We start from the raw sequence: 26249 nt of genomic DNA, 5'->3' as shown, positions 1-26249 counted from the left end.
TCGTTCCACTAAGAATTTTGTACCATTGTGGAGACAGAGTAAACAAGAAACTAACTGTAAGATCTGACTGAATAAAAAAGACTGTCAGGAAAAACAGCAGGCTTACCAGTGGCTTTGATCCACTTGCTGGGCAGTCAGATGCCTGGCATTTACACCCTCAGTGTGCTCAATGGAACCCCCCACCAACATACTTGTTATGGAAGTCGTAGATCTCCTGGATGTTGCCAAAGATGATGTGCTCTTTGTTGAGGATCCCAGGGGGTATCTCCTCCACACCACTGGTCATTTCCCACAGGTAGGTCTGTAAGACAGTGAGAGAGTCATCACTGGCAGGCATGCTGCAAGAAAGCAAGATAAAAGAGGCCCCTCCACCATGTGAGGCCAGAGTAGAAGTATGATTGCATATGAAGTTCATAAGGTGAAGCACTTAACAAGTGGAGCAGAAAGAGAGTAAACCTGGCCACTCCAACACTCTGAGACTCAGCATGGCCATGCACTAGTCTTGTCATTTATTAAATCTGTGTCATGGTTTATATTTTGAAATGAAGTGCCTGACATACTCCCCTTCCCCATTTTTTTTGGGAGGTCTGGGTCTAGTTCCAGCTTGAGAGAAGTGTAGACCTTCTTTTCCAAAGCACCTTAAATTCCCATGCATTGGCCTTTGGCTCTGGAAGATCTCCCCAACTGCATTTTTACTTTCCAGCAGAACGGCAAGAGCGCTGGGCTGCTCTCAAGAAGTTGTCAAGAGCCAGCTTGCCTCTTCTGCACCAGGACTGGAAACCGATCACTGTAAGACTTACCTCCAAGCACTCATGTAAGTCTCTCACATAAGCCTTCTCAGTCTGGAGCAGTTCCGCCATTATGAATCTAGGAGGAAACAAGTGGACTTTCAGTTGCTTGTACACACATTGCTTCCTCCTTTCCAACTCCGCTCCCTCACTCCAGCACTTGTGACACTTGAGTGTCCCTACCCCACTTTACCAGTGAAACTCTTCCCTCTCCTGAGTCACTTTCGCCCAGGTCATTTGCTCTCCACCACTGCTCCATATCTGCACTCAGCTGGTTCCACGCTCTTGTGCTTTTCCACTCATTTCTACAGTGCTGATACGCAAACACTGCCAACTGCATGTGTGCACAGGCATGTGTGTACAAGATCCGGGACTGCTCACACTGCCAACTGTATGTGTGCACAGGCATGTGTGTACAAGATCCAGGACTGCTCACACTGTCAACCGCATGTGTGCACAGGCATGTGTGTACAAAATTCGGGACTGCTCACACTGTCAACCGCATGTGTGCACAGGCATGTGTGTACAAGATCTGGGACTGCTCACACTATAGCACAGTAGCTAGACAGTCTGGATTGCAGTTTCCTGGTCTCTCTTACAGTGCCCAGAATGCTGTCTGCTCAGTACTTTATAGACTTACACTGAACTAGCTCAGTACTCAGATTAAACAGGTGCCAGGGCAGGCAGAGATGTTCAACACATCATTGAGCTCAGGCCTTTACAAAGTTTCTGTGAAGAACCAGGTTATATTTACGGGCTCTTCAGTCTCTGGCACAGCCACTCACCACAGATGCTGTAACCTGAGAGAACCACAGAGACAAGTACAGATGTGTTCCAAAGAAACCAGGCCACTAAAAGTCATACATGTCCCCATATGTAGTCTCTGCTTGATTTCCCCAACCAGTTAGTATATAAGAGTCAATTTTAGATTATAGAACTATATAAAACAGGATGAGTCCAGTTTGGTGTGGGCCACAGTTTGCTGATCTCTGACCTTGGCTGGTCCTATTCAGTATTTAGGCAATAACTCCAGTGAGATTTATTTGCATCAAAAATCTATGGGCACAACACTGGCACGCGCAATATTAATTCATAATGTTAAGTGATTGATGCGCTTCAGGCTCCTGTGGACAGAAGTTTATGTTCCATCATTTCCCCTCCAAATACAGGGTTTCTCTGTGTAGTCCTGGCTTTCTTGAAACTCACTCTATAAACCATCCTGGCCTTGAACTCAGGGATCTGCCTGACTCTGTCTTCTGAGCGCCGGGACTAAAGGTGTGTGCCACCGTCACCTGACCATCACTTAGCTGTGCTCTGTACTTTTAAGGAAAGGACTCCCTCCTTAGACCCCTAAATATCATGTGGACTTGAGCATGTATGATGTATGACTTCATTATTGTGCATCTATTTTACCTTTTCTCTCCATAATTTCTATTAGAAATAGTGCTTCTTAGCTGGTGTAGGATAATCTAATTTAGTAAAAACTATACATTTACACATTTATATCACATTTTCGGTATCAGGTTTTCATATAGTTCATGCTGAGAACTCCTATTTTCAGGTGTTCTATCACCTGAAAAATTTGAGAAACTATATCCCCAAGGTGTGTCTTTTTGAAAACATGACCAGAAATCCTGTGTGGGCAGTATCTTTCAGGCGCTCTTCATCTTGGCGGGTTTTTCCCTAAAGCAATGTCTCACTCTAACGGTGGCTTTCTGTTAAAGGATTGATTTAAAGACTTCACTTTCACAGAAGTCAATTAGCCACTCTCTTCTTATTCTTCCTCTGTTGGGAGGGTGGAAAGAGTGTGAATATTGGAGTTAGACAAGCAGGAACTGAATTACAGATCTGTCAGTCACTAGACGTAAGATCAGAGTCTCCAGACCTCAGGACTGCTTATCTATAACACAGTTGACCACCCGGGACTGCTGCAAGGATTGAATAAGATGGTGTGAGAAAAGTGCCTGGTGCAGAGGATCCTGGGAAATGCTCAGAGGTTAGGTCTGTAGGCTGCTGTGTAGTCAGGGACAATCTGAAGGAGCACAGTTGGCTCTGGGAAGACACCTTTGGTCTCTGCATTGGTTTTCCTTTCTTCTTGTTCTTCTTTCCTACCTGCTTCTTCTATGCCAATCTTCTTTACAATACTGTTGAGTCCCAATACTGTGAAGTAAAATTTGACGTTCTAAAGGGTAGGTGTCCCCTGGAAGCCCCTGCTACATGAAGAGCCCTTGGATTTAGTAAGGAATGGAGAGGCTGAGAGATCTCCAGTGAGTCTCTCTCCTCAGTGGCCATCCCCACATCTGCAGGTAGACCAGATGACACTGTCACAAGGGATGGGTAGCCGGGAAGAGTAAGGAAGAGCCTGTTCGCTGCAGTGGGAGTTCCACCTCCCCCCACCCACACACATACTCTTTCTTCCGAGCTGACTTCCGCTTCTCTTCATTGACCTCGTGGTTAGCGTCCCGGAGCTTAACCTCACGATCCGAAAGGCTCGCTGGGATGATGTCCAGTTCTAGGTCCTTGTTACCCTGCATGAGAAGTGTCACAAAGGTCAGGTCACCTTGGTGAGGTCTTAGGGAAGCGGTGAAAACAACTTCATGGAAGATGACGAGATCGGGGGTGGGGGGTCCTACAAGGTCCCACCCACAAGCCTTCTTCATAGGGTAATTCTTGTTTTCAAGTACAAAAACGTATAGGATGTTCGGTCAAACATTTAGTGCTACTATCTGTGGCTACAGCCATTACGTATCCGATTTCCAGGCCTCTGGTCTTGATTAAATCTAAAGAGAAACTAACCAGAATTGGTTCTTCATCAATAAAATAAATGTAAAACAGAAATACAGGAAAACACTGAAAACCTCTCATTTGTCAAGAGAAAATAACTTTTTTTTTAAACAAGCAGTTTCCTGTGGAAACAGGAACAGAATCAGTGACTAAACCCTGTAATTTCTCGTCCCTGCTTGCTTAAGCCATCATTGGTATTATGTATGATGGGACCCCACCATACACACACAAAAACCCTCACTGCCTAGGGGAGACATTATGAGCCTCAAATTTTAGTGGTTTGACCACTTTACTCAAAGCTTCTCTGCCTCAGACCAAGGGGTTGTTTAAAGATATATGAGTTTGAACTCCTAGGATTAAGTGATAGGCTGGATTTAGCTTTTTAATTCACAGGTCACTGACCTCTATTATAAAAAAGAGATTAAGAGTCAGTCTTCCTTTGTTTCATGGCACTTCATATCTTCTTTCAGTTGAAGTGTCAAACAGCCTTCGCACAAACTGTGACCCTTATTCCTGAGATCCATTTGCATACATGCTAGGGACTCTAATCATTGACTCATTAACATAGTTGGTTAGATGACAGTACTGATGAGATCAAAATAAAGGCTTTAGTCCTCAGAGTCAACAGTTAACTACACAGGAAAAATAAAACAAAACTAAACCTCTGCTTTGTATTCATAGGTCTGGTTCCTGGCTAGCCAGTTCTGCAGTGCATAGATCATGGGTGTGTGTGGTGGTGGTGGGGGGCTTGAAATGAATGGATCAGTAAAAGTTCCCCAAACCTATTTAAAATGCATGAGGTTCATAGGGTTCACAGCTCAGAAATGTGCTTCCTCACTGAGGCTAGCAGTACTGAGGGAGAGAAGGGAAGGAGCTCCAGCAGACAGCACCTGATACGCACCTCCGTGTTGACTCCCAGGGCTTTCTCCAGGGTGTACCGGTACTTGCCCATCCTCAGTGAGAAATCTCGGTAGTGCTTGTCCACTGTGGTCACCCACTTCCTTATCTCTGTGGCATGGATGTGGCCCTTTTCCACAAAGCTGTCCGCTAGCTGGATCAGAAGCTTCACCTTCTCTTTCGTTTGCTGCCCAAGAGATGGCCTAACATTACTGGATCACATTATTCTCAGGCCCCATTGCCCCAAGCTCCCCTCTGCTCTGCCCAGCACCCATAGGTACCTCAGTTGAGAACTGGATTTGCATGACAACTTTGTCACTTACCTTTTGGGTAGCCTAGAGCAAATTATTTAAATCTCCCGGGCTCTGTCAGTTCCTCTACCCATAAAATAGGAATCATAATAGTACCTGCTTCATAAAGTTACCACAAACATCAATGGGCCAACAATATCTACTGCCTAGACTATGCCTAGAGCACAGCAGGTGTGCACAGGGGTCACTGTAAGAACCCGGCTGTGGAATACTGTCTTCCAGGCAGGATGTGGCCACATCCTCTTGGACTGCCAGCAGCCATGATCGCCTAAAGGAAACCTGTACGAGATTGAACCTATTGACCTTCCATCATGGAGGATGGGTAGGGCTCCAGAGACCCTACCCTTCTCAAGGATTTTAGACAGTTAAATGTCATTGAGGGAAGGATTCACAAGGCCGTGCCATGTCTAAAAGATACATAGCAGTTGCTGGGATCAGTGACATTTCCTTCACTGGCATAGTGGCCTGTAAGATTTCCACAGTCCTGTAAATAACCCTTCACACATGTTCCTATTGAGCAGAACTGTTTCTTTGGTCTGTCTCCCTAGTCCCTTATCTAGATGATAAGGCGTTTGCTCACATCTCCAGAAAAGGTTCATAGAAATAGTTAAGTCAGGGATGTTAGCCATTGCTATTGATATGAGGTTCTCTTATATCAACATAGTGATTTGGTGACTTATAGAGCATGTTACAAACACACCTGAGACTCATGTGAGTTTTAAAACATCCTTAAGAAATATGCAGGGGTGATGGACAAGTCTCTGCAAGCCAGATGCAAAACCCCGAGGTTCAGCTTTCAGAGCTTGTCCACATTCATACCACCAACAGTGACAGCAGCATTTGTCTCTGATCCTCTGTTCCTAGTCCCTGCCCGTCTCTGTACCTGAGGCAGGCACTAAACATGCAAGCTGGCACGGGCTAGGATCTGATGACCCCAACTCACAGACTCCTATCTGCTTTACTATGAGATTTTGTCTTTGTTTCTGCTCCAGGGAGATGAAGTGATTACTGTAGTCAGTGCCTATTACAGGGCTAACCAGCTAAAGGCCTGACAGGTGTTGAGTTATCTTAATTTGTAACAAGAATTTGTTCAGCATTTCCTCAGTCTACAGTCCTCTGCAGAGAGCTGTGGGTTGGGCTTGGGGGGTAAACAAATGGAGAAATAAAAAAAAAAGTATTCATTTGCCCCTACCTAAAATTTCCAGAGGGGACAAGATTTTCATACAAAATAGTTGGCGGCTCGGGGCATCATGTAATTAAATGTCAAAGTGAGAAGTGTGTCACGGCAGAGGGACTTTACAATAGAGAAGATGAAGGCAGAGCAGAGCTGCCTCAGAGGGCAGGGCGGGGCTGCCGGGTAAGACAGGGCAGCGGAAGTGATGACTGCAGCAAACACCTGCTCATCTTTTAGCACACTTTTGAAGTTTGAAACTAAAATTTCTCAGAAAAACCTGAGAAATCTTCTTTTTTTCCTTTTTGGTTTTCCGAGACAGATTTTCTCTGTAGCTTTAGAGCCTGTCCTGGAACTTGCTCTGTAGACCAGGCTGGTCTCAAACTCACAGAGATCCACCTGCCTCTACTTTCCGAGTGCTGAGATTAAAGGTGAGTGCCAACACTGCCTGGCTGAGAAATCTTAAGGAAAATGAAATAACATTTAAATAATATGCTAGAAGGAAAATGTTCTATTAGGAAAAGGAGGTCCAAAACTTGGAACATGCTACAATCTAGAAAACTGAGGCTTGAAAAATCATGAGCGCTACGGTTGAGAAGACAGCGTATCTTCCCGAAATAAAATAGCTGTGGGACACCAGGGAAAGACACCTGCAGCCAAGAAGGTGGTGCCTCAGGCACAGTGAAAAGGGTGGCCCTAAAGTGAAAAAGAGGGAAGTACTTGTCCGGGTTGGGGACCGGCAGCTACTCTCCTCCTGCTGTGTGGTCAGAAAGTGCCAGCACGAGAGGAAGCACTCAGGACTGAAAAGTGGAAAGCGAAAAGATCTGGCTACTGTCACAAAACTGCTCAGGGCTGAGAAAGCTTTGCAGAATGCCCAGATCTCCCGCAGAAGGTGTGCGTGGAAGCTGCTGGGCACAGCACAAGCCCCTCAGCAGGTGTGAGAGACAGGTACAACATCGGCACTCTGGGTCATCCTTAAGGAGTACCACGGGAGCAAGAGGGTAGCTTTGCTTATGCAGCAGCAGGGCTTGCTAACTGTAGCTGAATCGTCCCCCTCAGCCGAGTTTCTCTCTATAGAACACATCAGAATTGTTATCAGCAATGTGAAACTCCCAAACACACTGAGTCACTTTAAGATGCAGCCATGGCAGCCCAGACACCTGGAAGATGAGGTCTTCACCACAGAAAGAGAAATCTGAGCTACAAGACCAGCACAAGATTGATGTTCTCCTTCACAGCTTTTGCCAAAGAACAAAGCTATTCCTCAGTTCCTGGACTACATGTAATCCATTTTCTCACTAATAAATGGAATTGACCCTGACAAATCAGTGTTCCAAACTTCTTACTGAGAATCCAAGTAAACAGTTGATTCATTACAACAAAACAAACAAAAGAAGACAGCAGGGCCTCTGTTTATTCAACCACCCTTGTCCTTTGGCAGCCGAATCTTACACACCGCTTTCTAGGCGTGTCCACACCCCTTCCCAAGAGAGGAATGTCCCAGAGAGGAGCAGAGGGCTCTGCCTGGTGCACGGCCGTGGCACAACACAATTAGCCTCTCCTCTGTCAGCATGGTGGGCTGGCCAGGGGCTGAGAGTCAGGAGCTAGCAGGGCTTTGGAATGGAAGAGAAGAGGGAGGTGTGAGGGTTGGAGGACTATCCCTCCATCATGAACCGGCAACAGTAACTACAGCAGGACTGGCTAAGACAAGAAGCCTGGGATCCCTAAAGATACGCATATCATTTCTCTTAGGGATTTTATCTTTTTCCTGGAGGGAGGTTCTTTTTGGTTTGTTATTTTCTTAAGAGAGTTTGACTTTATTTCTAATAATCAAGAGATCTCGTCTTATATAAAAGTCCTGGAAGTAGCTACTCTCTGCTCCTGGTAAGGTGATCTCCCTTCAGATGGTGCCTGCAGCCAGGTAGTGACCATTTTGTTAAAGGAAACTGAATCGGGAGGTAGCAAAGCTGACTCGGATCAATAAGGACAAAGCCTGTGACTGAGATGACCCCATGTCCTTGAGGAGGCTGTGGAGTGGACAGTCAGCAAGCAGTGTGGAAAAGTTCTACCCGAGCTGGCCCCACCTGTGTTTGGAGGAGCCCGTCTCTGAGGTTCTCCACTGTGGGGATGGCGCCTGTGTGGCCTATCCTCAGCCAAGTGGTCCTCTCTGCAGATGGGGGCGGGATCAGGTTCCCACGGTTCCATGCACAGGCCTCTATTCTAGCACGGGTCTTGCACAGTTGCTTGCGTGTCCTCTTCAGGGGCCTGAACCTCTCTAACAGCTGAGCTCCACCTTCCCCTCCGCCTGTATCCCTGTCTAGAAAAGCAGCAGCACACTGTAAGAGGTGAATGGAGGGGTGGGTGGGTAAGCGGATGCTGAAGCAAAGCTAAACTCGACTAGCCCCGTGGAACACCAACAATGGCCGTGGCCCCCACAGAATATGATCTGAAACCACATGACCTGTCACATTCCTGGCTGCAGCTGACGAGGTCAGAGGCAGAACCTTGTCCCACCAGGACAGCCCACCAGTAGGTGACCAATCACTTTTCAGGTGGCCTGACTTTAAAGTCTGTTTAAAATGGACACTGAGGGCACAGGCCTCAGCTGAGGGTGTCTCTCTGGGGATATGAACTACTGTGACAGGCAGCAGAGGCTGGTGCAGAGCAGAGGCGAATCCACAGAAAGGCGGGATAAGTACTGAGCAGGAATACCCCAGGGTACTTTGGAGGCAGAAAACAGGAAGACTGCTTGAGCTCAGGGCTTTGAGTCAGCATGGGTAAGGCAGTGGGACTCCTCCTCTGTCACGTTTCTCAGGACAGGCAGGAGTCGAGCGCTGAGGAAGATGTGGAGGCCCTAGAACCTACACACACTGTGGAAAGCTACTTTGGAACTGGAAGCTCTTCCCGATGAAACAGAGAGGTGCCATATGGCCCAGTCACCACACTCCCACATAGACATAGAAAAAACTGAAAAACATGCTCACACAAAACTTGTATGTAGTGCTAATATATTATTCCTAAACCCTCATGAAACATAAAATTCATAAAGCTTAATATTATTCATCTGATAAACGCCAAAGCTGTATCTGTGTAATGAAGCACTATTTAGTCGTCAAAAGGGACGAGGAGTTGACATGCATTAAAGCATGGGTGGAATACGGAAAGCATTATGCCGAGGAAATGAAGCTAGACAGAGGATTACATAGTGAATGATTCTATTTATAGGGCACGTGCAGCCTGAGGAGGGAAGAGAAGGAGGAGCTACTCCTGACGTTTAACTCCTAAGCTCCACTCAGCTGTGGCAAAGTTTATAAAGCTTGTGATATACTTAAAAAAAAATCACTGGATTGTAAAAAGAAAAAAATCTAAAAACAATTTTGCTTTTAGAAGAAACAGAATTCTGTCAGAAGCTGAGGCGTTCGGCTTCCCCGTTATCAAGTGCTGGTTCCCCTATAATTTTGAAACAATAAAAAGTGTCATTTGTATTCTTCTAAGTAGATTGCCTATAGGCATACCACATCGTGCAAGGGTGTGTTCTTACCCTTGCCAAATCCCTGTCTCACTTTGTTCTTATTTTTGAAGGTTTTTATATAAAATTGCCTTTCTGTATTCAGTGTTTCTTCTCCTTGATCTCTCTTTTTGGAGCAGAGTAAAATAATCCAGTATAACCTGGTGCACTATTCAATTGTGAGGGCCACAATATTTCTTCTGCCATTCAAGGTCAGTTGCTTTCTACACCAAATTTTCATTTCACTGGTTATAAAGACCAAAAGCCAGAGATGACTGGTCACAAGAGGTTTGCCTCTGGGGAGTTGGCTGAGGTGGAGGCAGGAGGCTTCAGGGTCCTCAGCTGGGCTGTTATTCAGTAGATAATCTGACACAAATAACTGAGATTGAGGACATGCCAGATACGAACGCAGTAACTACTAACAGACATAGTTCAGCTGGGAGGAAGACGGGAAATGAAGGGCCAAGCTAGAAAAGCCATGCGAGCATAGACTCAAGTGTAGTAGTTCTGAGATCTATCCAAGATTCCTAATGTTCATGTCTCTTTGTGACTTCCTTTCAATGCATTAGCTGCATCAGGTAACCTGGGAAACACAGGTGAATAAAGGGGGTTCTTGTCCTCGGGGATATCACAGAAGATAACCCTTCACAAAGACTCCTTGAGATATTCAGATCACACTGAAGATATCACTGCACAGACCCCTGGAAAAACGTGGCTTGTGCTAGCTACCCAAAGGTTATACAGACAGGGGCTGCCAGTGCAGCAGGGGAGGGCCCTGTGGTATTCAGCAGGTAGACAGGACCACAGAAGAGGTAGCACTGGATTGGAAGATGGGCTGCTTTCCAAAGCACAAACTAGAGAGAAGGGTCACTACTTCAGGTGGAGAACTTGCAGGAAAAGGCAAGGGCGGCAAATGGATCACTTGGAGGGTAAGAAAGCGCACCCACTCTGCTGAAGCCTGAGCTAGCATAAAGAAACCACTAATGATGGAGCTATAGGGTGGGAGGAGGTGGAGCCTGAAGACACTGAAGACCATCAAAGTTCCTGAGGGGAGGGATGCCATGGCCACAGTGACCCTTTACAGATCAGAGGAGTAGGATGGACTAGAAAGGAGGTAAGGCCAGGAGAATGCAATCCCATGAAGAAGCAACTCCAGTTGAGGGCAGGAATGATGGAAGTAAGAGGACAAAGCCATGAAGCAGATTGTGAAGGATAAACTAACATGACTGAATTCTCTGGATGTCCACTTCGGTTACAAATAGACTCTCATCCTAAGAAATTCTGGCTACTGCTATAGTCTACCCATGCCAGTGGAGCCGATGCCATTCATCCTGCTAACGGTCCACTAAGGATGCAGTCAGAGGTCAGATAGACAGAAACTTGTAACCTCAAAAAGCACTTTCATTTGGATTTGAACTGGGTCCTGGTCATCTTCTGCCTACTTTGTGCCATTTCTCTAGGTTGAAATGAACCTCCGACCTGAACTCACAGCTCTAAACAGCAGGCAAAGGGCCCAGAGCTTCCAACAATGCAAGGCTACCTGCCCAATGTAGAGTTCATAGCATTCATAATGCAGATAATTACTTGTGTATACTGGTGCAGGAAGGAGGTTGTGATGTTATGTTTGTGAAACCAAGATGGAGGAACATGTGCTGAGATACGGAAGGGGGTCTCTGCAGAAGATGCCATGAGTGTGTGATCCTCCTTGGCTCCCGAACAAACAGCCCTCACCCTGAAAGAGCATCTTCTATGTGTGGGAGGGATGCTACAAAAAGCAGAGAGATACATAGGGTACTACAAAGAAAGGTCTATGACACACCAGCTTCTTGCTCAAAAAGCAAGGGATCTCGTGTCAAATGCTGGCTGTGAAAACTGGAAAAAATCTGGGTTTCTTCCATTACAGCATTCCTGCTACCTCACAAAGGTGTGCGCTGTTTGCTCCCCAGAGATCTGACCTGATCACCAGCAGGTCGGAGGACAAATGAAAATAGGTCTGAAAACTGGAAAAGTCACCTGCTTTATAAGCCTGTCCTTACTGGCTTCCCAACACATAGTTCTGTCTACACTGGCTGCTATTGCTTCTCTAGCAAGAAGGTGACCAGAGCAGGGGTGCTGGTTGAACTGGGGGAGGTTTGAGGTACATCCTGTTTGGTAGGCACCCTAAATTTTTATCAGTCCCCGAATCGCTGTTCCATCCCATAAGGTACGCTTCCCAAGACATTCAAATGTAGATATATGTAGAATTTAGGTGTGTCCAACCTGCAGTCCCCAGGTCACATGTACATGCATGTAGTTCAACACATTTGCAGGTGAAACCTGCCACCCCTGGAAGATGTTTACAATGCAGGCAGAGTTTTCCGTGAGTATGCCCTTTCATGGGCCTGGGAGAACAAAGGAAACCCCAGAATCTGCAGCATGATGATGAGGTGTCTTAGCAACCGACTTCCTGGTTGGAGATGTAATTTAGGGAGGTTTAGGTTCCAAGGAAGACAACCCCGGACACGCTTTCCTTGTGCCCTAGGGCTACCCGGTTCTGTGTCCAGAGACTGCTCTTGCTGCCGTAAGGTAAAGGTACCCACGAAGGGGAGGACCAGGAGGACTTGGGGAGGGGCTGGGATGCTCCCTACCTTGGCAGGCACCCTGAACTCCCCGTATTCTTTCAGTAGCTCTTGAGTCTCCTCCGTGGTCTCTCCAGTGGAGGTATGTGTTGAGAGGTAATATTCTCCTGTTTCTTGGATCCAGTCTAACGCCTGTAGGAGGAAACACCACCACCCAGAAGGCAGCTGTCAGTAGGAAAACCTGCCATACTGTGAGGAAGGGACCCAGGAAAGGTGACAGATGGTGGGTGTGTAGCTCTGAGGGAGTTATTTTTAAAATTCTTTATTATTTTTTTTAATGGATGTTCTCCTTTGAGTTGGAACAGCCCACCACAAAGCAGTAAACTGGGGTCCTATCGTATGTCCGAGCCAGTGAGTATCTATGTATCTATATATAAATGGGGAGGGGGTTATTATAGGTCAGACCCAGTGAGTAGCTGTGCATCTATATATAAACGGGGGGGAGGGCTGTTATAGGTCAGACCCAGTGAGTAGCTGTGTATAAACTGGGGGTTATCATGAGTCAGAGCCCGTGAATACCTATACAGTTCATCATGACTTCTGGTGTCAAACTCCGTATTGAATGCCCCGAAAACCTAAATTACTAACAAGGGGAAACTGGCTATGCCTATTCTGTCATTGCCTGTCATCTTAACTGTGCCTGCTACTGAGGCCATCTGCACACGACCCAGCAGTGAGGCAGAGCCAAGGGAACTCTGGACATACCTGCTTAGCACTGCGCTCGAACACCACGTATTGCTGACACTGGTCTAACCGCCGCTTCTTCAAGGTCCAGAAGTGCAGGACACGGTTCTCCCTCTGCAAGAGCTCACTCAAGATGGCTGTGGGAAGAGGAGGTGGGCAGCATCATGGGACTCCGCACCAAGTCCCAACGATGTCAGTCCTGCTACCCAGAGGAGGGACTTACAAGCCTCCCTGTAGGACTAATAGAGCATCAGAAGGAAGGGGGATAAAAGCTGGAGACAGACACAGCTCCCCTGGGGACCACCAGTGGGAAGAGCATGGCTGGGACCTGTTTCTGAGGATCTGTCAGTGGCCACCACAGACCCAGAGTCTCTTCGCACTCATCAGTCCTTATTGTAAGAGGCTTTGGACAGTGAACCCCTAAGGCAACAACTGACACAGTTGGTCTGGAGGCTGGCCAGCATGGGTGGGCTCTGCTAGAACTCTTAGACATTCCTGAGGAGCTATGGAGGAGAGGCCGTGGGAGACGAGCAGTAGTGAGAATGCCAGGAGGACATACGGCCAACCCACATAATGAGCCACGATCTCAGCCCTGCACAGGAGTCAAACACAGGGCACTTTAACAGCAGAGCCACTGTTGCTGCTTCTGAGCAGAGGGTGGGTGGAAACTGGGCTGTACTAGGGTCTACTTGTTGTCTTAGGCCCAGACTCCACACAGCTTTTGATCTGATCCTAAGGAAGGCTGGAAGTTCTTCTTATGTTGTCCCTAATAATACTATGAGAATATAAATAAGGCAGTCAGCATGACAAAGGAGCCATAGGAGCCAAGGAGGTATTCATCCGTCTCCTTATTCTCTTAACACTATCTCGTCACCTGAATTGCTTGATTGCTTGATTGATTGACTGGTTTCTTTCCTTCCTTCCTTTCTTCTTTCCTTCCTTCCTTCCTTCCTTCCTTCCTTCCTTCCTTCCTTCCTTCCTTTCTTCCTTTGCTTTTTATTTTTTTGAGACAGGGTTTCTCTGTGTAACAGCCCTGGCTCTCCTGGCACTCACTTTGTAGACCAGGCTGGCCTCAAACTCACAGAGATCTGCTTGCCTCTGTCTTCCAAGTGCTGGGATTAAAAGGTGCGTACCACCACTGCCTGGCCATAGATTGATTTCTTAAGTGTTTTAAATAATATTATCTATGCTTGAAGGAGGTAAACATATTTTGTTTTATATCTGCTTCTTGTTTTCTGCAAACTATTAAATGTTGGTAAAATATACAGTGATTAGGACATAGATCATCAGTTTATTAAGCATTTGTAATGTGTCAGGTACATTTTTATGATACTTATAATGTGTGTATCTTTATGGTTCTCCCTTTGCAGATGAGGATCTGAGCAGGGAAGGGAACTCTATCAAGACTGCTGATCCCCACTCTGACCATGGTGTCCCGAAGCCTGGCTCACCTCTCACCCCAAGTCAGTTCAGGTCTTCTTCCCAGCCTTCCTCTCCAGAGCTGTGAATTTCTAACTGGACAAGAAAATGCATGTAAAACTCATTTCCTACTTGAAGGCTAGCTTCTGTATGGCCGGAGTGACCACTGGGAAATGAAACGATGGCTAAGACCAATCAGATCATAAATAGTCTTAAGTGGTATGTGCTATTTTTCATATACTCACAGACCTTACAGAATTCAGAGGCAATAAGGATGACCTAGAGCAGTAGTTATATAAACCCTCTCTGCATACAGAACGCAGATTCTGTAGACCCAAGGGAGGCGGAAATTCCCTTTGTATTGGCTTCAGTGATATCAGTGTTCCTCAACTGGACTCCATGTTTCGTGTAGCAAACGTTTAGACAACCTTTCTGCTAAGAAGTGTGGTCCAGGACTTGCAAATACATTTTAAAAACTTGGGGAAATCTTTCTGCACGTTAAGAAACTGACTATGAATTGCCAGGACTGGTTTCACGTCATTTCATACCAGACTGTTTCTTCTTAAAGGAGAAGCACCAGCGAACTTGAGATCACAGGAGGGTTAGGTACACAGCCTGTTACAGGCAGGGGAGGGAGGGGAGGGAGAGCAGAGTGCACACATCTAAAGTGACCTGTGACTGGCAGACCTCTTGCTCACCTTTTACTTGTTGTTCAGGTCCCCTGGTGTGGCTGGCAACACTGGGCATGCTAACATTGTTCCTGTGGATATACTTGAGAAACACCTCAGCATTCCGCCGTGCCAGAGTGCAGGCCTAAGAAAGACAAAGAAGTGAGGCCGTGTCCAGTGGAATCCAGGACATGAGAAGAAGTGACTTTTCAGAAGGCCTAAGGACTTGGGGGTGAAGAGGATGCCGCAGGGATCCAGAGGGAGCAGAGCTCTGGAGGTCACTTCTGGCTCATGGGGACACTAATTCCCATGCTCTGAGCTCTCTTTAAACCAAGTGCTTCTTTTTCTGTTTCAGACAGAAATCAGCCAGCCATTCACTATCTATATGCTGCCTGGTCATTGCTAACAATCAAGCCCAGGCTGGTTTTCTTCTTCTACAAGAATACTTCTTACATGACCACTGGTGGAAGCCCAGGGAACAGAAACCTACTTTAGTACAGTACATTTAGCAAACACACTTGATAACATAATTCTAAATCTAAATGTAAATTGCCAATAATTTTCAAATTTATCTGAGTGCCAATCATGTTCTCCTTACCTAAATAACACTAACAAATACTCTTTTTCTTAAAAAAATATTTTTTAAAGATTTATTTACTTACTATGTATAGTGTTCTGCCTGCACGTATGCCTGCAGGGCTAGGGCACCATATCTCATTACAAATGGTTGTGAGTCACCATGTGGTTGCTGGGAACTGAACTCAGGACCTCTGGAAGAGCAGCCAGTGCTCTTAACCACTGAGCCATCTCTTCAGTCCTAACAAATAACTCTCTTATTGTGAAATATTAATCTTCATGAAAGAGTTGAAGCCACTGTACACTCCCATCAGCAGTGGCTGGTGGAGAAGACAGGCCACATTTTCCTCATGAGTGGGACTGGGGGCTGGGAAGAGCAGCAGGAAGGAAGTACTTCAGACCTAGAACGCAGATCTACTGACAGAGGATTTCTAGTGTCCCTTAAGCCCTTATAATTTATGAATTTCTCTAAAAATCATTTTCCATAGCTATAAAACTAGTACATACTTGCTTATTAATTTAAAATTAATAAATTATCTGTGGATCAAACTGCTAAATTTTAAAATCTTCTTATACTTAGCTTTTGAGCATACAAATTATACACTTTCAATGACTGTGATATAATAAATATAAATGTGACTTTTAAGTTGACAGGAACTAAAAGGCTCATGGATTGGAAGCCATCAGCAAAGGTCCAAGGCTAAGGACTTCTAGATGGTTCAGTCAATGAAAACAAACAGAAAGTTGTGCATGTCTGTTGGGCTGCAATTTCCTACAGTGGTAGGAGCTTTTCGTCAAGACTTTTAGGCATATATGAGAAACATTGATCCTAGAGGTTTTCTTTCTTATTTAAATGAATCATTTAATTTTATAAAGAAATAATCTTTACTTTTCTCGCTCTCTGTGTATGTGTGTGTCATACACATGTATGTGGTATATTGTGCAGGTGTGTGTGAGTGTACATGCCCACACATGCATGTGAGGAGGCCAGAGAAGGAGATTGGATTTCCTAGTCCATTCTAGGGTTGTATCAGAAATCCCCAGGAAATGTGTTTCTGCTTTCACACAGAATAAACACTGATATTTATTGTTATTTGAAAATGGCTAGATTGATAAATAGTATCTGAATTTGTTGATTAAAAGATTTATTTTAATAACTTTACTGAGTAGGCTTATGCTCTTCAGCCAAAAGATCATTTTAGGGTTATTGCTCAATGGCTGGGTGCTTGCCTAATCGGTACGAGGCCCTGTGTGCATCTAGCACCACAAAAGAGGAAAAAAAAAGCAAATTATGTTTTATAAATTGAATGTAACTGAGTAAAATCTTGTGACCATAACCATGTTTTGGTGGAATATCCTAACACGGCAGTGGCAATAATAGTGCATCCTATACCCGATGATACCAAACGTGTCAAGAAAGAAGAGAGTGTTTAAAGTGCTATCTTAGGACTTTACAAATTAGCTGGGAGATAAGTCTCCAGCCCCTTCCCTCTTTACATGAGAGGCAGGGGAAGCCCTGACGGAACAGTAGGTGGGTGCTGGCTAGTGAGAGCAGAGAGTGGTTGGAATCTAAGACCATGTGTGGCAGTGTGCTCTGACCTTCAGGAAGGCCTCCTTCTGTTCCAGATGCTTGCTGAGCAGTGGGATGACGTGGTCCATCTCTGCCGCCGGCCCCAGCTTGTCTCGCCCGCCGCACCAGTCCTCGTCCCTCCGGTACTCCTGCTCTAGGCTTTCCAGAACACTGCACACCTAGTGAAGCACGGGAGGAAAGGCTCGGTGAGGAGCTGCCCAGCCGGTGTTCGCTGCTGACTTCAGCAACAGCACTCTACACAGTGACGCTCTGCACGTGAAATTCAGCCTGGAGATTCAGAGCGGCCACCACTGCCGAGATACTCTGAAGAGATGTGTTTGAGAACCTTGTGACTGTGATGGACTCGAGATGGAGACTGTAGAATTATCCTTTACAGCTGATGGCTAAGCTACAGGAGTTGAGAGTTTCACCCAGGAATATGATGAAGAGTAAGAAATGAAGAAACAGGTTGGATATTTAGGGGGCTTCAACATGATATATCATATATATACACATATGATATATCACATACATATATACACATATATGTCATATGCATCTCACAATATATACGCATGTATATATTGTATAGCTGTATTGTTATAACCTCATGATAATTATGAATTATGTAGACCAGGCTTGGAGAAGATACTCAGTGGCTTGCCTCGGCATCTGTACTTGTCTGCCAGGAGCCTCAGCAGTGGTAAAGGGGAAAGCTGCCTCTCTTGTGTGATTTATGGACCATAAGCAAAAGTCATCTTTCTACTCCCCTGGGGACAGATGTTCAAAGTCCTACCATAAGGCAGTGACATCTTTAGGGCACCTATTATAAAATCATATTTCTTTCTGAGGGAGAATACATTTGAATTAACCTCAAAGATATAATTTTTTTTTCAGTTATAAGAATTCAGAGAGGCCATGCTGAGTGACCTTGGAAATGACCTCAGAAGAGATCAGAGCATTCAAAGAGAGTTCAGAGGGACATTTAGGCTGAGGGTTACAGTGTGAATCTCATGGCAGTCTCACGCCATTTCAGGGAGGGTACAGAAGATAAGAACCCAGTAGACACTTGCCTAGCATGCAGGAGAAGATAGATTCCATCCCTAAGGTGGCAAAAACAATCAAGCAAATGGAAAGCAGAAACCTGAATTCCTCTACATCCCATCAACAGCACTGGTTACTTCTTGGACACAGAAGCAAGGGAGAACAGCTGCAACCATCTTGGCCTCCTCTGAAAAAGTCACACCTCTTGGGAAAGTATGATCACTTTTGAGACAGGGTCTCATTAAGCCCAGGTTAGCCTTGAATTTTCTACGTTGCTAAGGGTGACCCTGAAATTCTAATCAAGGGTTTGCTAAGCAACACTGCACTAACTGAGATATATCCTCACCCAAAGATGTGGTTTTTGGATAGAATGCTCACTGAATTATGAACTCAGCTGGACGATATCACAGCTACACATGCTTGCCATGGCACAAGAAGTCTGTCCCTGGCCTCAAGGTGACTTGTCTGGCCCCACCTGTGCTACTTCCTTTAATACAAGACACAAAGTACACAGGCAAGCTCAGGTCTTGAGAAAATAGATAACAAAGATGCAAAAATATTAGACTAAGACACCTGAGACCTGTTCGGTAACAGGACAGAGTCAAAGACTTGAAGTGGTCTTGTGGAATAGATTCTGGATCCTTTTGACTATGAATGTATTTTAAGTAGCTGGTGGTCAAGAAGGATAAAAGATACATAAATGAGCTGGATGCAAGGTGCTATCTGGAGTCTGGGTATACCAAGCTCAGAGAAATCAGCTTGTCCTTAGATATTTCAACAGAAAACAAAGGCCAGCATATATCGCCAAGTGTGGGGTAACTTGTCACACAGCACTATTGTGACCATGGCTGACTGATACACTGCTCAAATCTAGTATTCATTGCACCCAGCTTCTACTTTAACACCTCCATATTGATCTGATGAGTTTGAGAAATTTATGGGAAAAAAAGAGAAGAAAAACCCAACATGGTTCCTGGCTGTAGAGGGGGAAAATATAAGAAAGCCAATGGTAGTATCTCCAACAAGCCACTGCTTTATTCTCAAAGGTTAGTGTGACAGGCCTGGCTTTTTGATGCTGTATCACAGTGTGAGATAGGAAACAGCCTCTTCCATCTTCAGCTCACTTCTCACAGCCTTCCCCTCACCTGCTCGGAGGTCTTGTAAAAGGCCACAGAGGCGTTGACTAGCTTCAGCCGGTCTTCCATCTTTAGCATGAGCTGCTGCCAGTGGAGGGCCACCTTCTCGGCACATTCCCGGATGGCGTCAGCATCATAGTGGCCGGCCTGGAGCAGTGCCTCCGCTTTCTGCTGGACCTGCAGGGCGCTCTGGTGCGTCTTCTGCAAGGAAGTGGCGTGAAAGAGGGACTGGGCGCCAGGGAGGGAGAGCAGCCCAGGTGTGATATGGGAGGGGGTGGAGTGAGGTGTGGTTGGAAGGATGCAGAAAAGTTAAAGAGCTTTAAATGACTGATCCATTTGTCATGGTGATTAATATACAACATTGTCTCTTAAAGCATATTTACAAAAGGAAATCATACATTTTCATTCGTCTCTTAGGATGCTAACTCCTGACCCCATTCTTAACTCCCTACTTTCATTACCCTAGATTTTAAGGACATTTCAGTTCACAGAGAACCAGAAGTTGTGTAGAAAGATGACCATTTCGTTTAATCTCCCTTTCAAATCTAATGATAAAATTGTTCATCACTGAACTTTCAATGTTTACTGATGCAGCATTTTACAGGTTAAGGAAGCATGTCTTCCCCTTCAGACTCCCCAAACACATGTCACACAAATCTCAGCTGGCAATGCACACTCTTAGACATTAGCAATCAATTGAAAAGGATTCTGGCAGAATGGGTAAACTTGGCTGGCAGGGCACTCTCACCCTAACCCCTCACCCACAACTCCTACCCTACAATTACTCCACCAAAGAAGCCCAGCAGCAGCCAAGAATGAGTAAGGCAGGATCCTATTGCTATCTATAATGGCTTTCAGGATCTCACTTTATGGTTTCTGATTCTGGCTATCTGTACTCTGCACCTTAACTGCAAGAGGATGGGGGAACCTAGCAGGGGGACCAGGTGGCAGAAAAAACCAAAACAACCCCCCCCAATGAGGTTCAAACTTTGCAAGACAAAACACAGACGTGGTTCCTGTGCTGACTAGTTTTATGTCAACTTGACACGGCTGAAGTCATGTGAGAGGAGGGACCTCCACTGAGAAACTGCCTCCAGAAGATCAGGCTACAGGCAAGCCTGCAGTGATTGATATGGGAGGACCCAGGCAGCTGGATAAAGTGCCATCCCTGGGTTGGTGGTCCTGGGTTTTTATAAGAAAGCAAGTTGAGCAAGCTATGATGAGCAAGCCAGTAAGCAGCACCCCACCATGGCTTCTGCATCAGCTCCTGCCTCTGGGTTCCTGCCCTGCTTGAGTTCCTGTCCTGACTTCCTTCAGTGATGAACAGTGAGAAGGAAGCGCAAGTCTTTTCCCTTCTTCTCCAAGTTGTTTTGGACATAGTGATCTATCAATCATAGCAACGGTGTCCCTGACTAGGACATAGGTCATGGTGATCTATCTATCATAGCAACAGTGCCCCTGACTAGGACACTGGTCATGGTGATCTATCAATCATAGCAACAGTGCCCCTGACTAGGACATAGGTCATGGTGATCTATCATAGCAACAGTGCCCCTGACTAGGACATAGGTCATGGTGATCTATCATAGCAACGGTGTCCCTGACTAGGACATAGGTCATGGTGATCTATCAATCATAGCAACAGTGCCCCTGACTAGGACATAGGTCATGGTGATCTATCATAGCAACGGTGCCCCTGACTAGGACATAGGTCATGGTGATCTATCATAGCAACGGTGTCCCTGACTAGGACATAGGTCATGGTGATCTATCAATCATAGCAACAGTGCCCCTGACTAGGACATAGGTCATGGTGATCTATCATAGCAACGGTGCCCCTGACTAGGACATAGGTCATGGTGATCTATCATAGCAACGGTGTCCCTGACTAGGACATAGGTCATGGTGATCTATCAATCATAGCAACAGTGCCCCTGACTAGGACATAGGTCATGGTGATCTATATATCATAGCAATAGTGCCCCTGACTAGGACATAGGTCATGGTGATCTATCAATCATAACAACAGTGCCCCTGACTAGGACATAGGTCATGGTGATCTATCTAGCATAGCAACAGTGCCCCTGACTAGGACAATTCTGTGAGGACAGAGTGCCGCTGACTTGAGAAAGCCATTGCAGCCTCAGCTGCAACCATTCGCCTTCCAGCTAACGGTGCTGGCTAAGCTTGTGGTGGACAAGGGTGACGAGAAACACAGCGGCGAGGACACTCTGAAATCCTTTCTACTTGGCTTGGACAGCAGGACGGAGACCATTCTTAACAGCCGATTTATTCAGCTCTCTTTGGGTCTGAGGATGACCTCCCTCATTTTTTCCTAAACCTCTCCCTGGTGCCCACCTCACTGCCTTTCCCCCTCACTAGACTACATGCTGCCCAGTCTATAAAGCTTCCATGTGCTCCCCACCCCCCAAACCTACAGCACCTCCGCTCGTGCATCTCTGCCAGCATCCCAGGCCTTGTGCTTTTGTCTTTCTCCTGTTGAGAGCTACAGTCCTGATGACTCTGTCAGTACTGGGATACTCACTGCTAAAGGAAGCTGGAGAAAGTAGACGAAAGGGCGGGACGATCGCTACCAGTCCCTGGCTGTCATTGCCTTACTGACACTGTTCTGTTTCCTAAACACAGAGGAGCCAAGGTCATCCCTCACTGACTGTTCACGTCTCCAGAGCCCTTATCTACCCCCTTGGCTTCAGTTAGCTCCTCTCTGAAGGAAAGTCCTAGCAAGCCCTCTTCTTACTGCCAAATCTTCCTCTGGAATTGTCTTCTCCTGTGAGGAAGCCCACCTCTCACCCTTCTAAGGCAGTGACTCCATCTGCTACAGGGTAGATGCCCAACCCTCGACAGAAGCCAAACCCATCTCTTTCAACAGGTCCCCAAAGTTACTGGCCACTTATGTTGGTGGTCTACTCCTACTCATTTTCCTTGCCACCTAGAACTACAATCTTGACCTCATCCCTGACTGCTGTTCCCTGCTCCTCCAACCCAGCCCAGCCCTCACAACTTCATATATGCATTTTTATGGAGGAGAGATGACTATTTTCTTGCCTTCCAGTTATAAATGCATAAACCCATTCTTCACGTGTCATTTTTCTTTTCCTTTTCATGTGTGGTGCTAGGATTTATCTTGGGGTCCTGAACATGCCAACCACACATTCTACCACTGAGCCACATCCTCAGTTCATCGTGAACATTTCTGGCAGTTTTATTTAATTTGATGGAATAGGAAGTGCTTGTATAATAGTGACTTACTCTTTTCATCCCGAAAGCTTTCATTTTTAACAGTACCACCCCTTTATTTTAGTTCAAAAGTCTTCAATGGGTCCCTCACTGCTTCAAAACTAGGTCCAATCTGGCTGTCATAATAGCCTTCAATGACATGGTCTGTAACGGCTTCACAATACTAAGTTCAGCCCCCAAACGCTCCGAAAGCAAGCCACAAACCTTCCTGCCTTGCACTTCCTTCTTCCTGTCCTTGATAAATGCCTCCATGCCCCTGTAAGCCCATCTGTCCTTTGACACTCATCTCAAATCTGCCCTTTTTCAATGAGCTTTATCAGATGCTTGAAACCCAGGTAACATCTGCTTTCTCTGAACTCCCTTTTCACTTAGTGAACTCCTGGAGGGTTCCACTTGCTTAGAAGGGAAAACTGTCCCAGTGTGTGCATGCGTGTGTGTGTGTGTGTGTGTGTGTGTGTGTGTGTGTATGGTGGGAGGGGTCATTCAAACGGCTGTCACTTCTCAAAGGGTGTGTGTACTCTGTTCCTGGTTCACACAGCCCTTCTATGGGGTAAATTTTATTTCCATCTCAGAGATTAAGACATATAGGCTAAATGACTTGCCTCAAAACCTACAACAAAACAAACAATAAAACCAGACTCAGGTTTGACCTATTCCCAAACTTAGATTCCTTCACAGCTAGTTACTTGCTCTCTAGGATTAGAATGAAGTCTACAGCATCTTCCATTTGATGGAAGGTTCTCCAGATGAACGGCAGTGATAACGACAATTATCTCTACTGCCCTTAACGGTGTAAAACCAGCATATAATTGTCATCATAAACTTGTTTTAATGTTTTTTTCCTCAGAGAGTTAGGAGTAATCTCGACTTTTCTTTAATTTGTGTCATGTGATAAACTCTGCCCTTTACTCCAAAGCTCTTTATTCTGTAACGGTTCTGAGTCTGCCTTCCTCTTTAATTTCCGAAATGATAAATTCTTACCCGTGTGGCATAATCTTTGCTTTGTTGAGCTTAAGTTATTATTTTGCATTTACTATTACTCCTTATCATCTAATCCTATTGAGTGTTACAGTTTTAAGACGTGGATTATCAAGGACATTAATATTTAGTAGGCATAAATGCAAGAAAATTGAACCAAATCAATTGAATTTATTATTCATTCTTAACCACTTTTCTGGTACAATATTTATGCTTAAATGCACAGGAGAAGTTCAAATAAAAATGGATTTTAAAACTGAGCTTCTCTCTATGAAGGCCACAACTCTTGAAGACACGTCAATGCATCCAGGGCATTAACAGATAAGGATCCTGTTTGCTAATAAGCGACACTGCTTTGAGACACTGTTTGGTTCCCTATTCAGAATGCTCTGGGGACATTTCCCCCCAAAACAAGGCTGTATAAGGAGCAAATTCTGACCTTTCAAGGGAAACCACCAAAGCTAGGCTTAGCATTATCCTGGCTTGGCTAGTGCTATTCCATCGTATGACTACTTTTCTAGCTTAATTATCAATAGCCTTCTGTTTCACTTTTCCCTTTGTTTTGTTTGAGATAGGGTCTTTCTACGTAGCCCAGGCTAGCTCTCAACCCTCCTGCCTCTGCCTCCAGGAGTACTGCAATTATAGGAGTGGTCACTATACTCAGTACCCTCTTCACTCTTAAAAATGTCTAAGTTTATATAACAAATTGCATCACTATCTCACCAAGAACTATTTTATTTTCCTTATGGAACTCTTGAGCTTTCTTTATTTCTCAGGTTCTAAGAAGGCAAATTATACTCCCCACCCTCCAGCAATCAGCACAAAGGCCCGCAGTAATACTGGCACACAGAGAAAGGCACACTAGGCTACTTACACTCCCTTTAAAATGACATGCATCTGTTCAGGTGGAGTTGTACATGCCAGTAGTCCCATCACTTAGAAGACTGAACATTAGGACAGCCATGAGTTTGAGTCTTGCTTGGGCTACATAGGGAGTTCAAGGTCAACCTGGTCTACATAAGGAGACTTCGTCTCAAAAAACATTGCTTACATCCTCTCTGGCATATTTTTCTCTGGATGCAGAGCCTAGTCTAAACTTAGTTTACAGAGGACCATAGGCTGTCTGGAGAAGGAGCATATGAACAATTCTGTTTGTGCCCCTTGTTTATCTAGCTATACCACAACCTGATGGCCTTCCATTACTAAGATGTTCTGATAGTTCTACCTGCTCTGCTATCCTTGAGATCACAGACATCAACTTTGCATCAATCTCACAAAACCCCAGGAATGGTGAGCAGACATTTATACTCAGTCAGGCTCTACTATGTAACAATGCAGCATCTCCCTAAATGTACTGTATGCACAGCCATACAGAGTTTAGTATTTCGGTACACTGTGGAAACATTTACTTAGTCTTTCTCATGGCTCACCGAGACACTTTAGTGTGTCTTAGCTTGTCTTAGCTTGTCAGATACTTGAGTAAGAAACTGGGAATGTAATCACCCAACCCAAATATTCTTATCCAAGGAGGAAGAAGAGCAAGACTCATCTCTGTTGAAACCCCCCACGGCTCTCTATCATGCCCCTAATCGGTTGCCTAACTCACTCAAGGCTGCCCAAGCCTGTAGACCAATGGTTCTCAATCTTCCTAATGCTGTGATCCTTCACCACAGGTCCTCATGCTGTGGTGATCCCTATAAAATTAGTTTGTAGCTACTTCATAACTGTAATTTTGCTACCGTTATGAATTATAATGTAGATATCTGATATACGACCCCTGTGAAGGGTCTTTTGAGCCCCAATGGGGTTTTAACCCACAGTTTGGGAACCACTGCTATAGACACTTGACCACTAAGTACCTGATCATAACCCTAATCTAGAGGAACTCCACCACTGTTGACTTTGGGAGTGCCAGTAAACTGTAACAGAGATTAAAAATAAAATCTCCTTGCTTCTGGGTAACTCTCCTGTAGCAAGTGATTTGTTTATGCTCTTATATGCAACATACTGCTTGCTTTTCAGTCTCAAATCCCGGACAGCATTTACAGACGAACAATAGTTCCTAAGAAGATACCAAGTATCTAATGGAAACAAGTCATTCATCTTAATGCCATGTTTATATGCACATAAGATGGCTTCTGGAAAATTAAATGGCTGAATTCAATTACTATTAGTTTATAAAGGGCTATCAATCAGTTGGATTGCTACATTAAAAGATATTTGTGAGCACAGAGAGTTAAAATTCATTATTTTTCTGCCATCATTATGTAAAAAGTTTTGCTAGTGGTATTTTTAAAGGAAAATAGCCTCTTTATAGTTTCCACACACTCAGAAGCAGGCAGAGTTCTACACTGAACCACATGTAACAAGTAGCTGAGATTTCTATTCGTCTCTTTCCCCAATGGTGCTGAACTTATTTTGTTTTTAATATAGCTCCATGCCCCATTTTTATTCTTTCTCAGATACCACTCTGGGAGGAGAAGGTCCTAGTAGGAAGATAATTGAAGGGATTATTTAAAGCAAGGCAACATTACTTTATCCTCAGTGGAATTTTCCTTTAAATTTTAAGAAGCCCCAGTTGGTAAATTTCTAGTTGCAGTTTGTTCTTCAAATGTGGCTTCTGCTGGCATTACTGAGTAGCCACTTGCACCACGCAAACTATACGGTGCAGTCTGTTGTGGTCCCTGTTAGGAGCCAAATTCTAGCCTAGAATCCACGTATTTAAAAGTCTTATTCCACTTTCCTATTGCCTTGCACACCTGCCTATTCTCACTTCTGACTGTCTTCAATTGGAAGCCTTTCAGTTTGCATTTTTCACCGGATGCCTAGTTTGGAATAG

The 26249-nt window shown here is 45.1% G+C and overlaps 1 protein-coding gene across 25 annotated transcripts in view; it reads right to left on the bottom strand.

The window, feature by feature from the left end:
* Nucleotides 1-26249, bottom strand: part of Kalrn (kalirin RhoGEF kinase) — a 598618-nt gene that overhangs the window by 222648 nt on the left and 349721 nt on the right. For 16 of the 25 annotated variants that reach the window (XM_048454129.3, XM_048454114.3, XM_048454115.3 and 13 more), the window contains exons 17-25: nt 19184-19402; nt 17024-17173; nt 14879-14993; nt 12783-12898; nt 12087-12209; nt 4474-4656; nt 3198-3316; nt 801-867; nt 192-301 (exon numbers count right to left, since the gene is read on the bottom strand). In XM_048454129.3, coding sequence (XP_048310086.1) covers nt 192-301; nt 801-867; nt 3198-3316; nt 4474-4656; nt 12087-12209; nt 12783-12898; nt 14879-14993; nt 17024-17173; nt 19184-19402 — 1202 coding nt within the window. The remainder of the gene's footprint in view (nt 1-191; nt 302-800; nt 868-3197; nt 3317-4473; nt 4657-12086; nt 12210-12782; nt 12899-14878; nt 14994-17023; nt 17174-19183; nt 19403-26249) is intronic. The other 9 variants (XM_048454132.3, XM_048454118.3, XM_085685493.2 and 6 more) reach the window with 1 other exon arrangement.

Source organism: Myodes glareolus, chromosome 2, assembly GCF_982192425.1.
Source record: "Myodes glareolus chromosome 2, mMyoGla1.1, whole genome shotgun sequence".
In the NCBI taxonomy this organism is placed as follows: Eukaryota; Metazoa; Chordata; class Mammalia; order Rodentia; family Cricetidae; genus Myodes; species Myodes glareolus.
This window is presented reverse-complemented; position numbering and strand designations above follow the sequence as displayed.